Source organism: Anopheles coluzzii, chromosome X (genome assembly GCF_943734685.1).
Source record: "Anopheles coluzzii chromosome X, AcolN3, whole genome shotgun sequence".
Classification (NCBI taxonomy): domain Eukaryota; kingdom Metazoa; phylum Arthropoda; class Insecta; order Diptera; family Culicidae; genus Anopheles; species Anopheles coluzzii.
Window position 1 is genome coordinate 11,237,151 of NC_064669.1, and position 19,220 is coordinate 11,256,370.

Consider the following 19,220-nt stretch of genomic DNA (forward strand, 5'->3'; position numbering starts at 1 on the left):
TGGAGCGCTTTCCTCGCTTTGAGAGCTTTCTCCTTCCCGCTGTACTGATATATGATTTTGCAATGAAGTTTGCATCGCTAGAACTAGAACGGCGATACGTTTAAATACTATACTCCAATATGAACCATCTATACAGAAGCAAGTGGGAACTGAATTACGGTCGATGGTGTGGATAGCGATGTATCTGACTACACGAGAACTCATATAGATTTTTGTTCGGAAAGTTAGAAGGCTATACACATCATGATTAGATGAAACTTGTCGAAACACATTTCAAGAAAAGGACAGGAATATAATGATGAATTATAAAACGCCATTTATTGAGTAAATCAGTGAATCTATGAAGCTTTCGTTTTTTTTCTATAGATATTCGATTTTCCAGTCTTTCAGTCGAGCTTAATCTGTGGCGCTTGGGTTGCCACCGCTGAGAAGAAAATATGCAATTACAGTGGAGCACCGATTATCCGGGCTCTTCGGGACTCGACCTCGCACGGATAGTCGAATAATGCGGATAATGAGTCAAAGTATTTATTTTATCATAAAATCCTGGTTTGTTTTTGAATTAAATATTATTTTTAGGTAAAACCTAGCCAGTTTTATAAACTTCATGTTTTTCCAATGATAATATTTGAATTGTGCTATGAATTATGGCGTATTTTGTTATTACAAAATGGTCTTTAACCGTTATTTCAAAAATCCTCCTCAGCACGCAATGTCATATATGTATTAAACTGTAATTTTTCAACAGCACGTATAAACGTACAACCGAATAAAAGGTACCCGGGTAAACGGCGCTCCACTGTAGTTGATTTTTTTAAACCTACCGAAAACTACCGACATTTTGGTGCTCCTGCCGATAACCACAAAAATTATCTGGCCACACTGATTATCCGATCCATAACAAATCATCCCCCACCATATCAGTCAGGTGATCAGGGACGGAAACGCATAGCTAAAACCGATCGAAAGGAAAACAATTCCCCCCAAACCTAAGACCCTAGCCACAAGAGGTTGAAAAGTGTACCGACCGTCCGTTCAGTCAACCGGAACCACCAACACGGAGATGCCGCCGGAACCGAAGGAACTGAATCCGCCTCAGGGAAAGGTCGAAGACGAGCAGCAGGCAAGCGGCAGCTCGGCCGACGAAAGCGATCCGCCAGCGAACGAAGAGGAGGAGATCGATCTGGAAGGCGCGACCGAAGGTTAGGCGGGGAGTCAAATGTCCATGTCTAACCGTTTTGCTAACATCCATACCACACGTTCTTTCCGGTCCACAGAAATTCTGGAGCTGAACGATCGGCTCGACTCCCTCAGCACGGTGCTGGACAGTATCGAGCAGCAGAACGATGACCTGCGGTCCCAGATACTGCTGCTGCTCGATTCACAGCGCGAGACGCTCAAGTCGTTCAAGGAGGAAAACAGCCGGATCGCCGCGAAGGGCACAGCGGACCGGCCGGACGGTGACGAACCGATGCAGGAGAGTTAGGAAGTAACATGGGGCGTGCAGTTGTTTGTACTGGCGGGGGTTCGCTACGTGGGTTTTGTAGAGGTAATCATTCCAGGACAATGTTTCTGTATTTTTTGTTTATTTTCTGTTTGTGTTATCGGCGGAACTCGGGCCAGGCCATGCGCAGGCCTTCAAAGTCCTGTGCGACCAATTGAAAACCGTGTGTATAGAATAAAGTAGGTTGCTGCCCAAAAGGAGCTATTATAAAAAAATTGTACATTAAGCTTTCCGCTAGCGTTCACGGGGACCACGGGTAACCTATGCTGCGAAAGTAACACAGTTGAAACAACAGCTTTTTGGATAGCGAACTGTGACCCGGGCGAGACTTAAGCAAACCCTAGGAAAGGCCAAAAAATTAAAATGAAAGTCGAGACAGTGTCCGTTAAAGTTCTGAATTAAATGGTTGTTTGGCTTATAAAGACGTTGAGTCTCGCGACTGCATTCGTCTCTCTCCTGAATTAATTCGGGAGTTTATTCAACAAAATCGGTTCTTCTAGACTAACATGTTTGAAAGTGTTGAAACGTGTTCGTACACCTTTTTTAGAAGAATTGGTGGGTGTATCAAAATATTTATCCCTTTTTGAAAATCTATTATTTGTTTTTTTTTTATGTTCCTTATGTTTCCACATGCTGCTAATGCCTCAATCCTAATCCGTGTTGCTTACACTTATCGATGAGCTCAAGAAATGGGCCGTTCCCAAAAAAAACCCTGTTGTTTCAGCCGGCGGTACTGATTTCATGCGATAAATAAAAGAGTATTTTAAAAACTTCTCAAAGCTATCCGTTGCACCCGCCACGTTTGGTTATCATTTAAAATTCGCTTCAAACGGCAACAGTTTTTTGTTTGTTTTTGGTTTAAATCTCACTTACACCAGGTCTTAGCAGCTCGAAATAAATCCAATGAAATGATTTAACTTTTCAACAGAATGCACTTTATACTACTCGTCTTAAAAATGGCTGTCCTTTAAAAATTTGGTCGCTTTATCCCCGCATTATTTATTTAAGGGTTGGTCGAAATCGATTCCGGCTAGCGATGAAGTTTTCTCGAATCGATTCCGGATAGTAGGTCCTAAATCAGTTTCCGGAATCGATTCTGAAATCGGCTCCGAAGTTGGCTCCGGAATCTGTTCCGGAATCGAAATCAGCTTCGGAATCGGAACTGGTTCCGAAATCCGAATCGGCTTCGGCATCTCACGCACCGTTCCCGCAACGCCCAATTCACGTTGATATAATAGTGTCCCCAAATCCGTTGTCTCCTACGAATTGATAGCCGCAAAGCATCAAAATTTTCTTGTAAACGATCCCTTCTCATGGACATTCCTGGACTGATTTCGCTTCTGAAACTTGTTATTTCAATCCAAAATTGCGATTCCAAGGTCGATTCCGATCCCGGAGCCGATTCGTACTCCGGAATCGATTCCAGCATCGGAATTGGCTCCGGAATTGGCAGTCCTTTGATCTGCATCCTTTCGTTTCACGATGGCGCAAGTTGCAGAGTTAGAATTTTCTGCACGAATCATATGAAATAAATTATCATACAATTAAAAATAAAGTGTATAAAATTAATAAATATAATTTAAAAAGCCTGTAATCATTTGTATTTTAGCGATTCGAAAACGGAAATTTTTTACAGAATGGAATTTACCTTATATTTCACAATTTATAGATCAAATTAATCAAATGTGCAGTATCATGTATCTCGTGGATTACCTGTATGCGATTAAATCCGCACATCAAATGAAAAATAAAAACCACTTAGCGGGAGGATTTCATTGATTCTTCCGCCCAAAACATCCTCAATCCCAGTAGAAATCGAGAATACTAATAAACCGTTGCTCAATTTGGACGATTTGCAAATAACCATGCAGATCGGAAATATTGTTGATTTGCCAGGCCAAATCGAATGTAAACTCCACACCAGTCAATTTCACCAGATTAGTTCACACGATTTGTTGTTGCTGTATTGGTGGAATACCATCCACCAAACAAAAACACGTGTATAAATGTACAGATGTACGTGTCTTCCAGATACAAAATACAAAAAACCAACCAAAACCCCTCAAAAAACCCTCGCTCGAAACGTCCAAAACCCTCGCAACGCCTTACAAAAAGCCTCGCCAGAGAGCGAACAACACTCGCTTTTGGAGCACTGGCGAGCTCGCGAAAACCGGTTTTTACCCTGCGGGCTTGACTTTACGTCGCCCTGTCACAAGGTGCATGTATTTAGAAGGTGAATTGTTACAGCGTTTGGCGGTCACCATCGTTGGGCATTGCTATGTCAAATTGCATACAAATTTATATACCCCTCTCTCCTTGTATTGTTCTGTCAAGTTTGGCAATTTGCTCTGGAGGAATCCACCTTGTCGTATCGATACACCTTGGTTTCGTGCAAGAATTTCAACGCCTTTGTCAATTCCGCCGTCTCCGTCACGAACATTGTTTATTACTTGCTTGCGATTGCTTTTCAGTGCCTTTTGCTGAAATATCACCCTTTCCTACACAGTGCTGGGCGGCGGATTCCTTAACGCAATTCAGGTACGTTTGCCGGACGAGCGACGCGCTACACGGCCACCGAAAAAAGGGACAACAATGCCCGAAGCATAGTCGCCGTACACCAACACCACCATCTGCATTAATCTGATTTAAATCGATGGCATTAGTCATACCGTCATTGATCTGTGCATCACAATTATGGGGCGAAAGAGAGAAAGAGCGTGTGTGTGTGTGTGTGTGTGTGTGTTGTTTTAATTGTTACCGTTCCCGTTGCCTCCGCTACTTGCAGCAGGACGAAAACAATTTGATCGCCTCAAAGCGAACGGGGGTTCAGTGCCTGGTTGTCCGGACCATACCACCACGGAGTTGGACGCGTAATCGTGCGCTGGGCTGAGCGATGGCGTCCAGTTCGACCTTGCAGAAGGCGATCGACATCGTGACGAAGGCAACGGAGGAAGACCGGAACAAAAACTACGAGGAAGCGCTTCGCCTCTACGAACACGGCGTAGAATACTTTCTGCACGCGATCAAGTGTGAGTTTTTCGGCCCCCGGACCGTTGGGAGAGGGGGGATGAATGGGAGGGGTTTTTTTGGGAGGTTGTTGTTGTTGTTGTCTTAACCCCATTGCTGCTGCCGGTCAAACGATCTGCATCCAGCGGCGGATTAACCGGCGGGCGGCTTAACCGTGCGCATGAATTTGACAGCTGTTCCATCTTGGCTAACAATCTCGAATCGACTCTTGAAACTTTATGAATCCTCAAAGAATCACAAATCTTCAAATATTCATGAATCTTCATCTCTAAAGATGTATCTCTATGGATTAATCTCTTAAGATTCTTCTCCAAGGATTTATCTCTTCAGATTTATGTCTAAGAATTCATCTCTTAAGATTCATCTCCTAGGATTTATCTCCAAGGATTCATCTCCAAGGATTTATATCTTAAGACTCATCTCCAATCTCCAATAATTCATGAATCTTCAACGATTCATAAATCCATTAAAATTCATATATCTCCGGGGATTCATGTATCTTTAGAGAAGTGTGATTTAAAAAAAATGAATTTACGCGATCCTACGATATTCGCACGACTTGCAACAACATTTCCGTCGTCGGTTTAAGTCTCGCATGGACCGTCTCCCCGTAGCAAAACAGAATATCTAGCTGCATGCTACTAAGAAGTTTCGAAAGCCTATACAGGCTGGCATGACCTCATAGATTATTACGCCAACAAGTAGAATAAGAATATGCTCAAGCTCTATGAATCTTTTGAGATTCCTTTAGATTCATTCAGATCCATGAACCTGAACCAGATTTACCCAACACTAGTCCCGATCAGCCCGAATAATCGACATTCAACCAATGTACAATATTCTCCATTCAAACACAAACACACAGATGAAGCGCAAGGTGATAAGGCGAAGGACTCGATCCGAGCGAAGTGCTTCCAGTATCTGGACCGGGCGGAAAAGCTGAAGGAATACCTGAAGAAGGGCAAAAAGAAACCGGTGAAGGACGGGGACGGTGCGGCGAAGGATGACAAATCCAAGGGGAACGACAGCTCCGACTCGGACTCGGACGATCCGGAGAAGAAGAAGCTGCAGGCGAAGCTCGAGGGTGCGATCGTGGTCGAGAAGCCGCACGTCAAATGGTCGGACGTGGCCGGGCTGGAAGGTGCCAAGACGGCGCTCAAGGAGGCGGTCATACTGCCGATCAAGTTCCCGCATCTGTTCACCGGCAAGCGGATGCCGTGGAAGGGTATACTGCTGTTCGGGGTGAGTGGCCGTTTTTTTTTTGTTTTTTCTTGTTATAGTTTAACTAGTTAATTTGCAACTAAATTTCAAAGTTTTCCTTTACTCTAAAAATTACGCCGAAATTAATGGCATCGAAACCCTATTCAAATGAGGTACTAATGACGACCCCTGAAGAGACTTAAAAGCAAAAGAAAACCTATATATCCTTACACCAATATATTAGCTTTTCCGGGTCAAGAATTGCACACTAGATAATAACGGTCCTGGACGTAATATTGAACCTATACCAGCCATGGAACCGATACTGAATCCAAACCGGTCCAGGAACCAATACTGGTTATACCGGTCCAAGAACTGAACACATGAACCCATACCTGCCCTGAAGCCTGTCATGAATTCATATCGGTTCTGCAACCTATCACGAACCCATACTGGCCCTTGAATATATAATGATCCAATATCGTTTGTGGAATCTATCCTGAACTCATACCGGCCCTGGAATCCATCATGATCCCATACCGGTCCTAGAACCGATCATGAACCCATACCGATCCAAAAATAGCTCCCGATTTCATTTTTTTATGAATCAGTATTTGGAACTGTTCCCTATTCAGATTCGAAACGTTTCATGTTTTGTTTGTGTTCTTAAAATTCAATCAAAGGTGAACGAATTTGGTTTTGGCGCGTTTGTTTTCTTAAAATTCAATCAAAGGTGAACGAATTTGGTTTTGGCGCAAAGTAAATCGTAATGTAAGCCTACTCAAACGTTTCCTTGAAGTTTCGATCATTCCTATGGCAAGGCTGTAGATATTATGTACGCGCACACATTTACTAAATGTTTGGCCTTTTCCTACTCTTTGTTGGTTGATTTTGATTTATTTGGTTTTCTATTTTTTCTGTGTTGCTCTCTTCCATCCTTGCGCGGTCGAACGAGCAGCCACCCGGTACCGGTAAATCGTACTTAGCGAAGGCCGTCGCAACCGAGGCCAACAACTCGACCTTCTTCTCCGTGTCCAGCTCCGATCTCGTCTCGAAGTGGCTCGGCGAGTCGGAGAAGCTCGTCAAAAATCTGTTCGAGCTGGCCCGCGCCCACAAACCGTCGATCGTCTTCATCGACGAGGTCGACTCGCTCTGCTCGGCCCGGTCGGACAACGAGAGCGAGAGTGCCCGGCGCATCAAGACCGAGTTCCTGGTGCAGATGCAGGGCGTCGGCAGCGACAACGACGGGGTGCTGGTGCTCGGCGCCACCAACACGCCCTGGATACTGGACTCGGCGATCCGGCGCCGGTTCGAGAAGCGCATCTACATCCCGCTGCCGGACGAGCACGCCCGGCTAGTCATGTTCAAGATCCATCTCGGCAACACGGCCCACACGCTGACCGAGGACAATCTGCGCACGCTCGCGAGCAAAACGGACGGCTTCTCCGGCTCGGACATCTCGATCGTGGTGCGGGACGCGCTGATGCAGCCGGTGCGCAAGGTGCAGACGGCGACGCATTTCAAGAAGGTGAGCGGCCCGTCGCCGGTGGACAAGACGACGATCTGTGACGATCTGCTGGTACCGTGCAGTCCGGGCGATCCGGGCGCGATCGAGATGACGTGGGTGGACCTGCCGGGCGACAAGCTGTTCGAGCCGCCTGTAACGATGGTAAGCGGAGGAGTATAGCGCACCGACGGCCACCACTTGCTCATGACTGTTACCTTGTTTGATCTCTCGTTTCAGAACGACATGCTGAAATCTCTGGCCAGTACGAAACCGACCGTAAACGAGGATGACATGAAGAAGCTGGACAAATTTACCGAGGACTTTGGCCAAGAGGGTTAGGCAGGCGATTCGAAAAACAGAAGATATTCGACTGTGTGTGTGTGTGTGTGTATTTGTGTGGAAGAGATGGACACAGGGAGAGGGAGAGAGAGAGGGGGAGGGGAGGAAAAGCATTAGATAGAAAGGATTTATTGTCTCTTTCAAGGTGAGCGCGCGAACGGGTTAGAGATTGTGGCAGCAAAGTCTAAAGTCAGTTGTAACGCAAGGAAAGGCGCGCAGGCAAAGCGTACGTGTGAGTGGTGGGTGTGTATCTGCGTTTGTGTATGTGTGTGTGTGTGTGTGTGTGTGTAGCGAGGCACCGGGGGGATAGCGGACAAGGGACGAACGGCAAAACACAACATACATCATCCATCACGCAAACACTGGATTTATGCAAACGATTATTTAAAATATTCTTCGTTAGAAGCAAACACCACTACACTCAACTGCAAATACACAACCACACACACACACACACACGTGCGCGTGCGGGAGGAAGCATAAAGTGGAGAGAAGAGGAACAAAAGTAATTAAAACTCTAACACTATCGACTCTATATACATGTATGGAAACAAACAAAAAATCCCGTTGATCTATGTATCATCATTTCAAAATAATGCCTTGCCGTGTAGCAATACTGGCGCGAAATAAATCTGTTATTTTCTGTTAATGCCGATTTACAACCGAATTGGCGGCGCATACGAGACTTGATCGTTCTTGTGAAACCAAAAACTTGGCAAGGACGACGTTTACATGCTGGTGCTCGGGCTCGGTGTGGTATTTATGTTGCATTTACCGTTTGCATTTCATTATTACCCTTTTTTCCCCGTCCTTTAGAGGAGGTGTAGCTGAGCCTACGTTAAGAGCCAGGGAAAAAGCGACACAGAGAAAGAGAAGGAGAGAGGCAGTGGTAGATTTTTTATTAGAATAATAATTTTCTTCTGATGCTTATTTCTGTTTGATCAAGTTAAGTTTCGCTTCCATTTTAACTCACTGAAAATTTACGCAAGTAAAAACAAATGTAAAAACTTTGAAAACAAAGCAAGCAAAAACAAAACTTCAGCTTTCCTGTTGATGATGAAATAGCAACATTTAGTGCGCCTACTACAGGGTTTTCCAAGTCAATTTCGAATGTAACCATTGTTATTCACCGCATGCAAAATGTTATTCCACATCGATCTGACATTCTATTTCCATCATAATAATTTTTAATTTCTTCAGCATGATTTTCAACACGGCTCAAGCTGGATTGACTTTGACAGTTCTTTGTGATGTGTTGAAAATCATGTGTTAATACTGAAATTCCATTTTGAAGCAAACGCACCATTTGACAGCTGTTGAAAAACATCTTTCAGGTGGTGAATAATTATGTGCACATTCGCAGGTGACTTTGAAACCCCTGTGTAATAGAGCCCCCAACAACGAACAACTGTAGTGGGTGGGTGGTGATTAACGACACAATACCAATACAGGGTTTTCCGAGTCATTTTCCAATGTCTACAACATTTTTCATTGCTTGCGGGAGATGTTTTTCAACAACGCTGTCAAGTGTTGTATTTGCATCACAAACATTTTTCAGTTCTTTCGCATGATTTTCAACACAATCACACAAGCTTTGGACTGAATGGTCTCTGTGATGTGTTGAAAAGCATGTGGAAGAATTCAAATGTTATTGTGATGCAAATATTACGCGTGACAGCTGTTGAAAAACATCTGGCAAGCGATGAATAATGCTGTGCACACAGGAGATTGGCATGGAAAACTCTGTATTATACGTATCACACACACACACACACACACACACACACACACACACACACACACACACACACACACACACACACACAATGAATTCATTCATTCTGTAGTTTTCTCCGCTCGAAGTATGTAGACTACCCACGGTAAATATGTTTTGGGTTTTATTTTGCAGTTTTAAATGTCAGTATGTTTTACAGAAACAGCAATGATAAAGATTGTTTTTGAAGGCCCTCCTCCACACCTAAACTGCTTGTGAATATTTGTTGTCCATTTTGTTTCGGTTACTATATTTACCCTTCCTTTTTGCTTGGTTTGGTGGTTTTTGTTTAACCAATGTTTACACTTTTGTCCGATATTACTGGAGCTAATGCTCTGCTGAATGTTTTCTTTTTTCGTTCTCTCTCTCTCTCTCTCTCTCTCTCTCTCTCTCTCTCTCTCTCTCTTAGGATTTGCGTGTTCGTTTTTACCCGCGTTTAGCAAACCAACAATCAATGTCGTGTTTTGCATAATTTATTTATTTTTTTCATTTTCTACTCCTTTTTTCTCCTCCCGGCCGTTATTAGTTTTGCTATCGCCTGCAACCTTTCCCTCTATTCTGCACACTACGGCGGGCTGAATAATGCAGCGCCGGTTACGGTTTCGCCCCGATTTTACTGATTGTGTTCATGCGCCACACCTCGTGTCTTCATGTAGTCTGCTCTCGTTCAACCTCGTCCTTTCCTTCCACGCTTGGCTCCTTCGCGCCGTGCAATCTACTCTAGCCAGCATGTGACGGATCGAAACACCGTTTTCGTTTGCTCTCATTGCTATTTGAATACGGCCCGGTTTCTGCTCAGCATTCCATGGTAACGTTTCTTTCCAGTGCCTAAAATAAAGCGTAAGTGTAGCTACATATTGCGTACAAAAACGAGGCTTAAAGCAAAACATCGAGCCCATTGAGGGCCCATGAACAACTATAAATTGTCCTATTTTGTGTATGTGTGTGTGTGTGTTGTTTTAAAATTATTTTTCATTCACCTTTCATTCCCGCTCGACCCCGGGGAGAAATGCATTACACCGTCTTACTCCGAAACGATCGTTTATGTTCCTTTCCTTTTTCTTCCAATTCTTTTAGCTCTCACCCTGCAAAAACCGCAAACCAGAACAAAACAGACCAAGATAGTCTCATGGAGGCGAGTTGTTTGTTTGTTTGTTGTAATGTAACGTTTATTGGGACGATAATTCAATTCATTTGGTAGATTTTGAAGTTTGTACATTTCTTTCACATGCGAAATACGAAACAGGAGCGGCGCGCACAAGGATGCGGTTTTGTCCTTCAGGACCGCCCCTTGCTGCCCCCGCCTGCGTACAAACCAATGCGTACAATAATAGTAAAGAGAGAGATAAAAAAAGAAGAGAGAGAGAGATAAACAGGGTAACATTCGTAACAAGATGGAACAAGGGCAAAGGAAAGCGCGAAACGTGAAGAAGCGTACATAATAGTTAAGAAAGAGGGCTTAGGTAAAACAAAAATTCACCACAACTTAGAGTAAACTAATATAGGGCTAACATAAATCCCGCTTGATTGCTTTTCTACATTACGCCGTGCGCGCGTTGCTGCTGAGTTTTTGCGCATATTTTTTTTTTTGTTAAATTTTGCCCAATTTGTTTATGCATTTCTAGGATGCTTCAACACCTACGTTTATTTGCGTTTATATCATCATCATCATCGATCATCGCTCATCATCATCATCCGGCCTCATCAGCCCTCCATTCCCATCAGTATCCATTACCACCATCTTGCTCACCCCGTGCTTTCGCTTTCGCTATTAATCGTGCATGGGTTTTCTCCTGGTCACCTTTCATCTGCTGCCCTATTTCTCTCTTACTCTCGAGTCTCTACTTGCTTCCCTGCTTGCTACCTGCTATTTTCATATACTTTTTTCTTTTTTGTTCTGCTTCTTCTTCTGCTCCTAAGTGTTTTTGTCAGGACAGTTGCTGATCTTCTTATGATTTCCCGTGTGTTTTTGTTGTGTTGCCGTTTTTTGCTCTTTTGCACAATTTTCTGTTTCGGATTAGTTCTTTCTTTTAAGTTAATGTTTAGGCATGTTATATTATAATAAGCTGCATTTAAGCTGGTGTGTGTGTGTGTTTGTGTATCATGTTTTTTTTTCTTCTTTTTTTTGCTACCAAATTCCAAATTTCCTTCCCAACACGAAATATATGAGTGTAGAGTCTCTGTTTGCACTTGTCCTGTGTATCTGTGTGTCTTTGTTTGTGTGTGTTGTTTTTGTTTCGTTTTCTTCTGCTATGGGTGCATAACTTGTTTACTTTGCTAGCTTAATGGATCTTGCCAATTTCGCGACTTTGATGCTAAAGGAGAGAGAGAGTGTGTGTGTGTGTGTTTGTGGCGTCGTAGTTTTCGCGCGTAGTGTACCTCACATGCTTGCCTGCTTCCTGTCAGCTCTTTCGCATCGCATTCGAATTTTCCCGTATTTTCCCCACCACCGCTGCTTCGTCCACCTTTCTCTGCTGTTCGCGGAACACACAAAACTATCACCGAGCCCTGATCCAGTGTATCCATCCTTTCTCCTTCCCTACTGGTGCCTCCTTCCCAGGATTGTTTAGCGACACGACGACGCTCTTCCCCATCCTCCACGGCTCTTTAACGCCCTTCCCGTACCCCCACTTTTTTTTAATAATCGTGTTACGTTCTTATATGGAAAACAAATAAACAACAAAAAGGAAACGGGCAGCGTTGGCCGCGTACCCATTTTAAATTCCCATCTCCTTCCCTTCACACCATTATAGTATGATCGCGCACTCCTCCCGCAAACCGTGATCGTTGCGTTTGTGTTCATGTTAATGTATGTACGTGTAGGATGCGTGGATTTGTCTGTGGCTGCAGTATGTTGCGTGTGTGTCTTTTTCTGTTGGGTCGCGCGTATTTGTTTGCTGCTCTCATTCTCACGCGTGGTTATTCGCTGCACAGTTACTCTACTACACAAATGGCGCGCGCGAGCGTTTGCTGTACACATGTTTTTTTTTGTTTTGTTTTACCTCTTCTCTTGGCTTGTTTGCCGCGTGTTTTACAGTGTTTTGAAAATCGAAAATCGAACCCAAATTGCATCCACTCGGAGCAGGGGCGCGCGGCCGCTCGCGGCAGGATTAAACACTGTTGAGACGTGGGCTTTCTCAAAGTGCGCGCTTGGCGCCTCGCCTGACAACGCTCCGGTGGCTCCTGCTCCTGCTCTCCCCCCCCCCCCTCCCTTTGCTCCGTGTTTGCGCGTCCGCTTCTCATGTGTTGCTGCTGTTGACTCCATTCTTCCACTTTCCACTTTCTATCTCCAAAACCGCATCACCACCACCCACCCACCCACCCGGAACACCGCGGGGCCATTACATCTCGCTCGCTCGTTACCCGGGGGCCCGCAGTACCCACCCACATTCCCCTTCGTTAAATTAAACTTTATTTGCTGCTCTCGCTGACCATGCTCTTGCCGATCAGCACGCCGACGAAGCATATGAAGATGGCAAAGGCCAGCGCGTACCAGCTGTCCAACGACGGAATGCGGCCGAGCTGGGGCGGCGGTGGCGAGTACGGATTCTGATAGTGCACGGGCACCGACTGGACCGGGACCGATTTGGCGGCGGCAGTAGCGCCGGCCGGCGACGACTGCTCTTTGGCTCGCCCTTCCGCTTCCATGTGGAGCTGTACAATTTGTTCCTGCAAAGGGGCGAGAAAGGAAAGCATACCGGATTAATGCAATGACGGACAGGGGTTCTTTTTTTTTAAACGTTTCGATACATAACGTACAGCGCCACAAAAAAAAAAAAAAAGATACGCCTAACCTCTTAGCTCTTAAAACGCCACCGCAAGCGTGGTTTTGTAATCGCACGTAGTTTATCGATTATTCCTCTTTGCCACACCACTGCTTTCCTCTGTGCTGAGTAGTTGTGCTGGGTCATAGTGTAAAACGGCAAAGCTAGACAGTGGCAACATGTAACACCCCTGAGACGAATCGTTTCACCAAACGAAAATGGGAAAGGCATCGCAATGTTACGCGCGACCATATGAACCGTGCATAGCAGCTTAAATTAAGGCATTTTTTTTTGTTGTTGCATGATTCAATAGAGCTAATGACGTAATTATTTTAAAAAGAACTCGAAAAATCAATACAAGCTCCTTTAATAGAGGTACGCTTATTGAGCAAGAAAGGTGCGACCAAGTGAGCCCTTTGTTCGCTCATTTAAGTTCATTTAGTGATCATGATAAAATCAGTGGTAGGCCGATACCGATGACAGATTCAACGGGCAATGGCGTCTTCTAATAATAATACAAAAAGAATAATCTTTACTAGCCAACAGGATTGTCCAACCCACTTGCGAATGTGCAACATGATTATTCACCACCTCTAAGATGTTTCTTTCAACAGCTGTCGAATGGTGTATTTGCATCAACATAAAATTTCAGCTCTTACAAATGATTTTCAACCAGTGCTGTAAAATGTTACTGACAATCTCATAAAAAATGGCCAGTAGTGATACTCAAAACGATTTCGTGTGTCCATTACATGCTTCGTGAGCATTCCATTACATTTTAGCATTCAACACTTGGCCAGTCACATTTGTCATGACTTTTTTTTTACTGTGATCAGTTTTGCAAAATGTCACTGACATAGTCATGACAAATGCCGGCTGAGACAAAATAATGTCAGCGTCTCGAGCTCTAATGTGATGATCAGAGGTGATACTGCAACAGTTGTTGTGATCATCGCATGCTTGGTGATATTTTGTGCAACAAACTCTTGGGCAGTCACTTGAGTGCTTGAATTGAAGAATTGAGTGCTAAATCAAATGTCACCAAGCCTGTGATTTGTTCACCTACTGTTTGAGTCCCACCTCTGATCATCTCAGTTGTGTATGTGACCGGATTTGAGCTTCATTTCAGTCATGAGTGTTGGTGAATGAAACAGTGGCATTTGGCAGCACTGTTCACAGCCAGAAAAAGTCATGATTATGCTTGTATCAGCATTAAGCTCAGCTTGTCAGAGTTTCGTGTTGGACTCAACTATTCGCATGTCGTGTTCGGCCTGTCATGACGCACTTTCATTGAGTGATCAGCAATGAGCATCAAGAGCTACCACGGATATGTTCATTGTTTTCGTTAGTGAACATCTCACGATGCTAATGACATTTTCCAGCACTGTTTTAACACACAACAAATAACCGTCAAACTCAATTAAGCGCATACATGAAATATATAACATAGAGCATACACGTCTAAAGTATTGCTTCAATATCAACTTTCTTGCATTTACGTACAGCTCTACAAAAGTAACTGTTTTATAGGGTTATTCCAAGTCAGTTTCGAATGTAAACATTGTTATTCACCGCGTGCAAGATGTTATTCCACACCAGCGTGATGTTTCATTTCCATCATAATAATTATTTAGTTTCTTCTGCATGATTTTTAACGCGTCTGAAGCTGGATTGAGTTTAACAGTTTATTGTGATGTGTTGAAAATCATGTGCAAAAACGGAAATTTCATTATGAACCAAATACACCATTTGACAGCTGTTGAAAAACATAGTTCAAGTGGTGAATTATTAAAAGGATTAAAAGGAAAACTCTGCAATGATGTATTCTCTTCAAGATGATTTGTTTTAATAGTTTACCGTTTGACAGTCCCGTCATATTTCATCCATTTCTTGTCTCTTCAAGGTGAATTTATCCCAAAAACAAATGTTCTCATATGTACCATAATATGAGATTTCCGACAGTCTAAATTGTCCAGGATACATTTTTGGAATGGCAGTTTACAAACATTTTCGGGCAAAAGAGGCCAGATGTTTTCCATGGTTTCTTCGATGTATTCATTTTAATTAATTAATTCAATAATTCGATTAATTCATTTTCGGCAAGACGAATATCGCTGTAAGCTGCAGCGTGCTTTCAGAGTTACCTTATTCAGAGTTGAATGTAATTTATAATTTCTTACTAACTTTACGCTCACAAACTGACCGCGTTCGTCCCGAGCAAAAAAGATTACCTAGAACTGATAGGCTATTTAAAAAATCGTACAAGTATTGGAGTGGTTTTAAAAATGTTCAGCTTCTCTGAAGCATCAACCACCATGTGCTGTGAAAAAAAAAATCAATTCCAAAGCAAAACAAGGCAAATCACATCACAGTACAGTATCATAATCTATAATTCATACGCCTGCCAAACTTCTGATGATGTTACCAGGGGGTTTTCTAGGGGTTCTCATAGTTGAAGGACACTTCCTTAATTCTTTCTTATGGGAAGTGAACTTCATACGATGAAAAATGGACTTTATGGCACCCTGTTTGGACCTATTGAATTCTTGGAAATTCCTATTGGATTTGTCCAGCAAGGGTGCTATTCCCATTACATTAAGTTCATTTCTATGAGAAATGAACACACAGCTATGAGAGCTCCTGGCAATCCTGTAAGGTCACCCTTTTGGTCTAAATTGTTTCATCGATTCGTTGTTCTAAAACGAGCACGAGTTACTTCTTTCCAAGCAGCACCATCACAAAACTCGTTACAACATACGTAAATTCTTCTGCTACCAAAGCTGAAACAAATTACCCAAGTCAGAGCAATTTTGCATTCCATGTGCAATGCCAGTAACCAGTGCAGTCTTGCGTGGATTTGGCCTTTAGTGTCATTTGAATTATGCAATGGTTGAAAAAAAAAAAATGAATTCGTACGTTCGCTCTGATGGTATGCCATCATGGTGCAAATTTTGTAGAACTGGCAAAACATCTTCTCTGTGGGCCATCCAAATTCGAAACTGTAAGAGGCCTGCGCCGCAGAATCGATCGCTCGTTGCACTCACCCGTAGCTGCAAATTTTCCTGGCGCAAAACGCTTTCGTTGTCCCGCAGCTTCTTGATCTCCTTCAGCAGGGCCGCCTCCGACTGCAGCTCGTCATCGTTGCTCATCGCGTTAAACTGTGCGTTTGAGAACTGTGCATTGCCTTCGTTGCCTGCCGCAGCTTCGATAGGTGACGGGAAATATACAACAGCAACCAAAAAACAAGGTAAAAAAGGACACACAAACACACACACACACAGGAAGAAAGATTTGATTAGAAATCCGCGTTGGCATATACAACATGAGAAAAAAGGGGGAGGGGGGGGGGACGGAATCAAGGCCAGCTGGGAACTGGACTGTACCGTTCGGTTGTTTACTGTTGGGTGCGGCGGCAGCAGCAGCATTCGATCCGTCCGTCGCCTGGGCCGGCTGGTTGCTGTCCAGCGGGCATTCGAACACGCACCGCAGCTTCGAGTCCATCAGCTTCTCCGGGTACTTCTTCCAGAGGTCCTCCAGGTTGATGTCCTCATCGTCCGGCTTCACCATCGACTGCACCATGAACTTGTGCTTGTTCTTCTCGTTCGAATCGAAGATGAACGGCTGTAGGACGACTGCAGGAAGACAGGCAAGCGATGGAAATGTAAGTAACATTTTCTTTTTACAGGCTGAGCTAAGTGTAGCTTACTGGCTATCTCCTGTGATTCGCGGGGTTCCAGTAAGCCACAGTTGGGCCGCACGCAGTACTTCTTCGGTGCGGTTGTTTTGATTTTGAAATAGATATCATGGTCGGTCGGATTGGTGAGCCGCATGTACGACGCAACAGCAGTCCGGAACGGGCCTGGAAAAGAACCAAAGAGAAAGAGACAGAGAGAGAGAGAGCAGCATGAGCCACAAAAAGGAGAATATTAGTAAAAAAACGAAACACAAAGCACGGCGGACAATAACAACAGCTCTTATGGACAATTTAAAAATAATCCTTCCCACGTTTACCTAAAGAAAAAAAGGATTAAATGGAAAAGCAGTACGCGTTCCATCACACCCTCCTCTCCTCTTCCCTCCGCTGAAATGCCTGATGCATCCAACCATCTTTGCCTTAAAAATAACCACCCCCTTTTCCAACCCATATCCTTGCTATCGTGTGCTTGGTTGTGTGCGCCATATGTGTCCACGTGTGTGAGTGCGCGTGCGGGCGGGCTGTTCCTTACATTCCGTTATTTTTTTTTTTTCTTTTCTTCCTTCTGCTCGCTGCTATGTGATGGTTTTGATTGCAGTCCGGCGCTGGAAATCGAAAACCGATCTCTTTGGGTTGATTGCGGAGCGCTCAGGCATTTTGAGAGCACGTGTGTCTTTTAGCACGGAAGCCTTTTGGGGGGCTGGCTTTCATGTTTTCATCCCCTTTCTCCAACATCCGGTTTTGATGGTAGCTTAATCGGTGTGCTGGTGTGTGTGTGTGTGTTGGATATCAGGATGGCCTACACTCGCACACACACACACACAGACAAAGAGCAGGCAAACCGTTGTCACAGGAATTGATTGGAGAGAGCTCGGTTACCGTGAAAGCAAAAGGGGGAGCAAAAAAAGGAACACACACAACATCCTTTTTGCTGTAGGGTAGGAAGGGGGATCGAAGGCGGGGGTATGAGACTTAAGTAACGTTTTTTTATACTTTTTTCGTGTCTTCGCTCAAAAAGAAAAACAGAAAAAAAGGAAAATATGAACACACTGCACTGAAGGAGCACACGATGCGGAACAGGGAGCGCAGCGGTTACATATGGGTATTTATATATATATAAATATGCGCAACATAGTTCTAACCTCCACTCATCGAAGCTCTCCTGACCAACCCCTCCCCACTGACCCCACCACATCCTTCCACACAATGGCACACTGTTCTCAGCGCACACACACACACATATGCACACAGAGAAACATAACTCTACACACACACACACACACATACAGGCACACGGGCACGTAGTGCGCACATGATGATGGAAGTCAGGAGAGCCGGGGGCTGATTTTCCTCGAAATTATGAACATTTTGGGACCCGACGGAACACTTTTTCGGCCGAATGAAATCGTCCGGACGTCGTCATCCCTCTCCCCCTCTCCCCCTCTCTCTCCCTCTCTCCTTTTCGAATGCGCGCTCGCTGCTGAAAGGTGCTGCGTCACCGCTTATCACACACCGCCGCACCCCTTTTTATCCGTTGTTGCGGCCGTACGGGGTCAACGCTTCTTCCTCTTTCTTTTCGGCCGTGTGGCCTGAAACGGGCTAGCTGCTGCGGTGCGGCCATACAATCCTTTTCCCCTCTCCCTTCCGCTTCTAACACCATTGCCGGACCACCCGTTATTGCACCTCCACCCCCCACCCCCTCCCGCACCCCCACCCATCCCCGGGATTTTGTGTGTGCAGCGGGCAAGAGATGATGATGATGATGGGTGGCGCCGCGCGTGTACGTCATCTGCGATTGTTCTTTTGGCTAGAAAGAAAAAATAATTACACGGCAAAAGAAACCCCCCCCCCCCCTTCCCTACGCACACGCCAAGCAAAATTGTGGGTTGCGCGGATGCGAATAACCCCTGTGATCGGTTCTTACCCTGGAATTTGAGCTCGTTCGCCGGTTCAATAGTTAGTAACTGGGCAGGCTTCGCCATATTTGAACCAGGTTTGCAGAAAGGCCACACACTCTACACACCACAGAGACGCGCTCGCACGCACGCAAGTAAGTGTTCGATTTTTTCTGCTTCCTTCCCACCGCGTTTGACGTTCTTTCGCCGCACACACACACACGGGCACACGCTCTCGCTCGCCCTTGGCTCGCTTTCTCGCTCGGTCGCAGAGCGCACACACGCTTTCTCTTTCTTTCTACCTCTTCCTGCTCACGGAGTGTACGCGTGTGTGCGTGTGTACGTGTCGTCCTTTTGCCGGAGTTGCGGGGATGGGGGTTCCTCGTTTCCCGGTGGGTTTCACCCGATGGTACGAATGCTGGCACAGCAGCGAGATTTGGGATATTTTAGCCCTATCGAGTCCCGTTTGTTCCCAGGAGACACCAAAAAAAAAAACACACACACACACACACGCAC

The 19,220-nt window shown here is 44.7% G+C and overlaps 3 protein-coding genes across 6 annotated transcripts; 2 read left to right on the plus strand and 1 right to left on the minus strand.

Moving 5' to 3' along the window:
* The first annotated feature begins 894 nt into the window (after positions 1–894).
* On the plus strand, positions 895–2,434 carry LOC120957510 (UPF0184 protein AAEL002161-like). The gene is made up of 2 exons (XM_040379756.2): positions 895–1,202; positions 1,278–2,434. Exons 1-2 carry the CDS (start codon positions 1,064–1,066, stop codon positions 1,484–1,486), a joined length of 348 nt encoding a protein of 115 aa, XP_040235690.1. The 5' UTR covers positions 895–1,063; the 3' UTR covers positions 1,487–2,434.
* Positions 2,435–3,866: 1,432 nt separating this feature from the next.
* LOC120957480 (vacuolar protein sorting-associated protein 4) lies at positions 3,867–8,257 on the plus strand. Of its 2 annotated transcripts, none has more exons than XM_040379712.2 (5): positions 3,867–4,042; positions 4,293–4,533; positions 5,397–5,773; positions 6,690–7,400; positions 7,476–8,257. In XM_040379712.2, the coding sequence occupies exons 2-5, from the start codon at positions 4,398–4,400 to the stop codon at positions 7,575–7,577; spliced, it is 1,326 nt and encodes a 441-aa protein (XP_040235646.1). In that variant the 5' UTR covers positions 3,867–4,042; positions 4,293–4,397; the 3' UTR covers positions 7,578–8,257. The 2 variants fall into 2 exon arrangements, with proteins under 2 accessions (XP_040235646.1, XP_040235638.1); XM_040379704.2 differs by having other exon boundaries at positions 3,868–4,042; positions 4,290–4,533.
* Positions 8,258–9,462: 1,205 nt separating this feature from the next.
* Positions 9,463–18,849, minus strand: LOC120957495 (vesicle-associated membrane protein-associated protein B-like). 3 transcript variants are annotated; one of them, XM_040379743.2, is made up of 5 exons: positions 18,734–18,849; positions 16,822–16,974; positions 16,514–16,747; positions 16,160–16,317; positions 9,463–13,020 (listed from the first exon to the last, which is right to left on the minus strand). In XM_040379743.2, the coding sequence occupies exons 1-5, from the start codon at positions 18,789–18,791 to the stop codon at positions 12,763–12,765; spliced, it is 861 nt and encodes a 286-aa protein (XP_040235677.1). In that variant the 5' UTR covers positions 18,792–18,849; the 3' UTR covers positions 9,463–12,762. The 3 variants fall into 3 exon arrangements, with proteins under 3 accessions (XP_040235677.1, XP_040235668.1, XP_040235659.1); XM_040379734.2 differs by having other exon boundaries at positions 16,160–16,308; positions 16,499–16,747; XM_040379725.2 differs by having other exon boundaries at positions 16,499–16,747.
* Between the last annotated feature and the right edge of the window lie 371 nt (positions 18,850–19,220).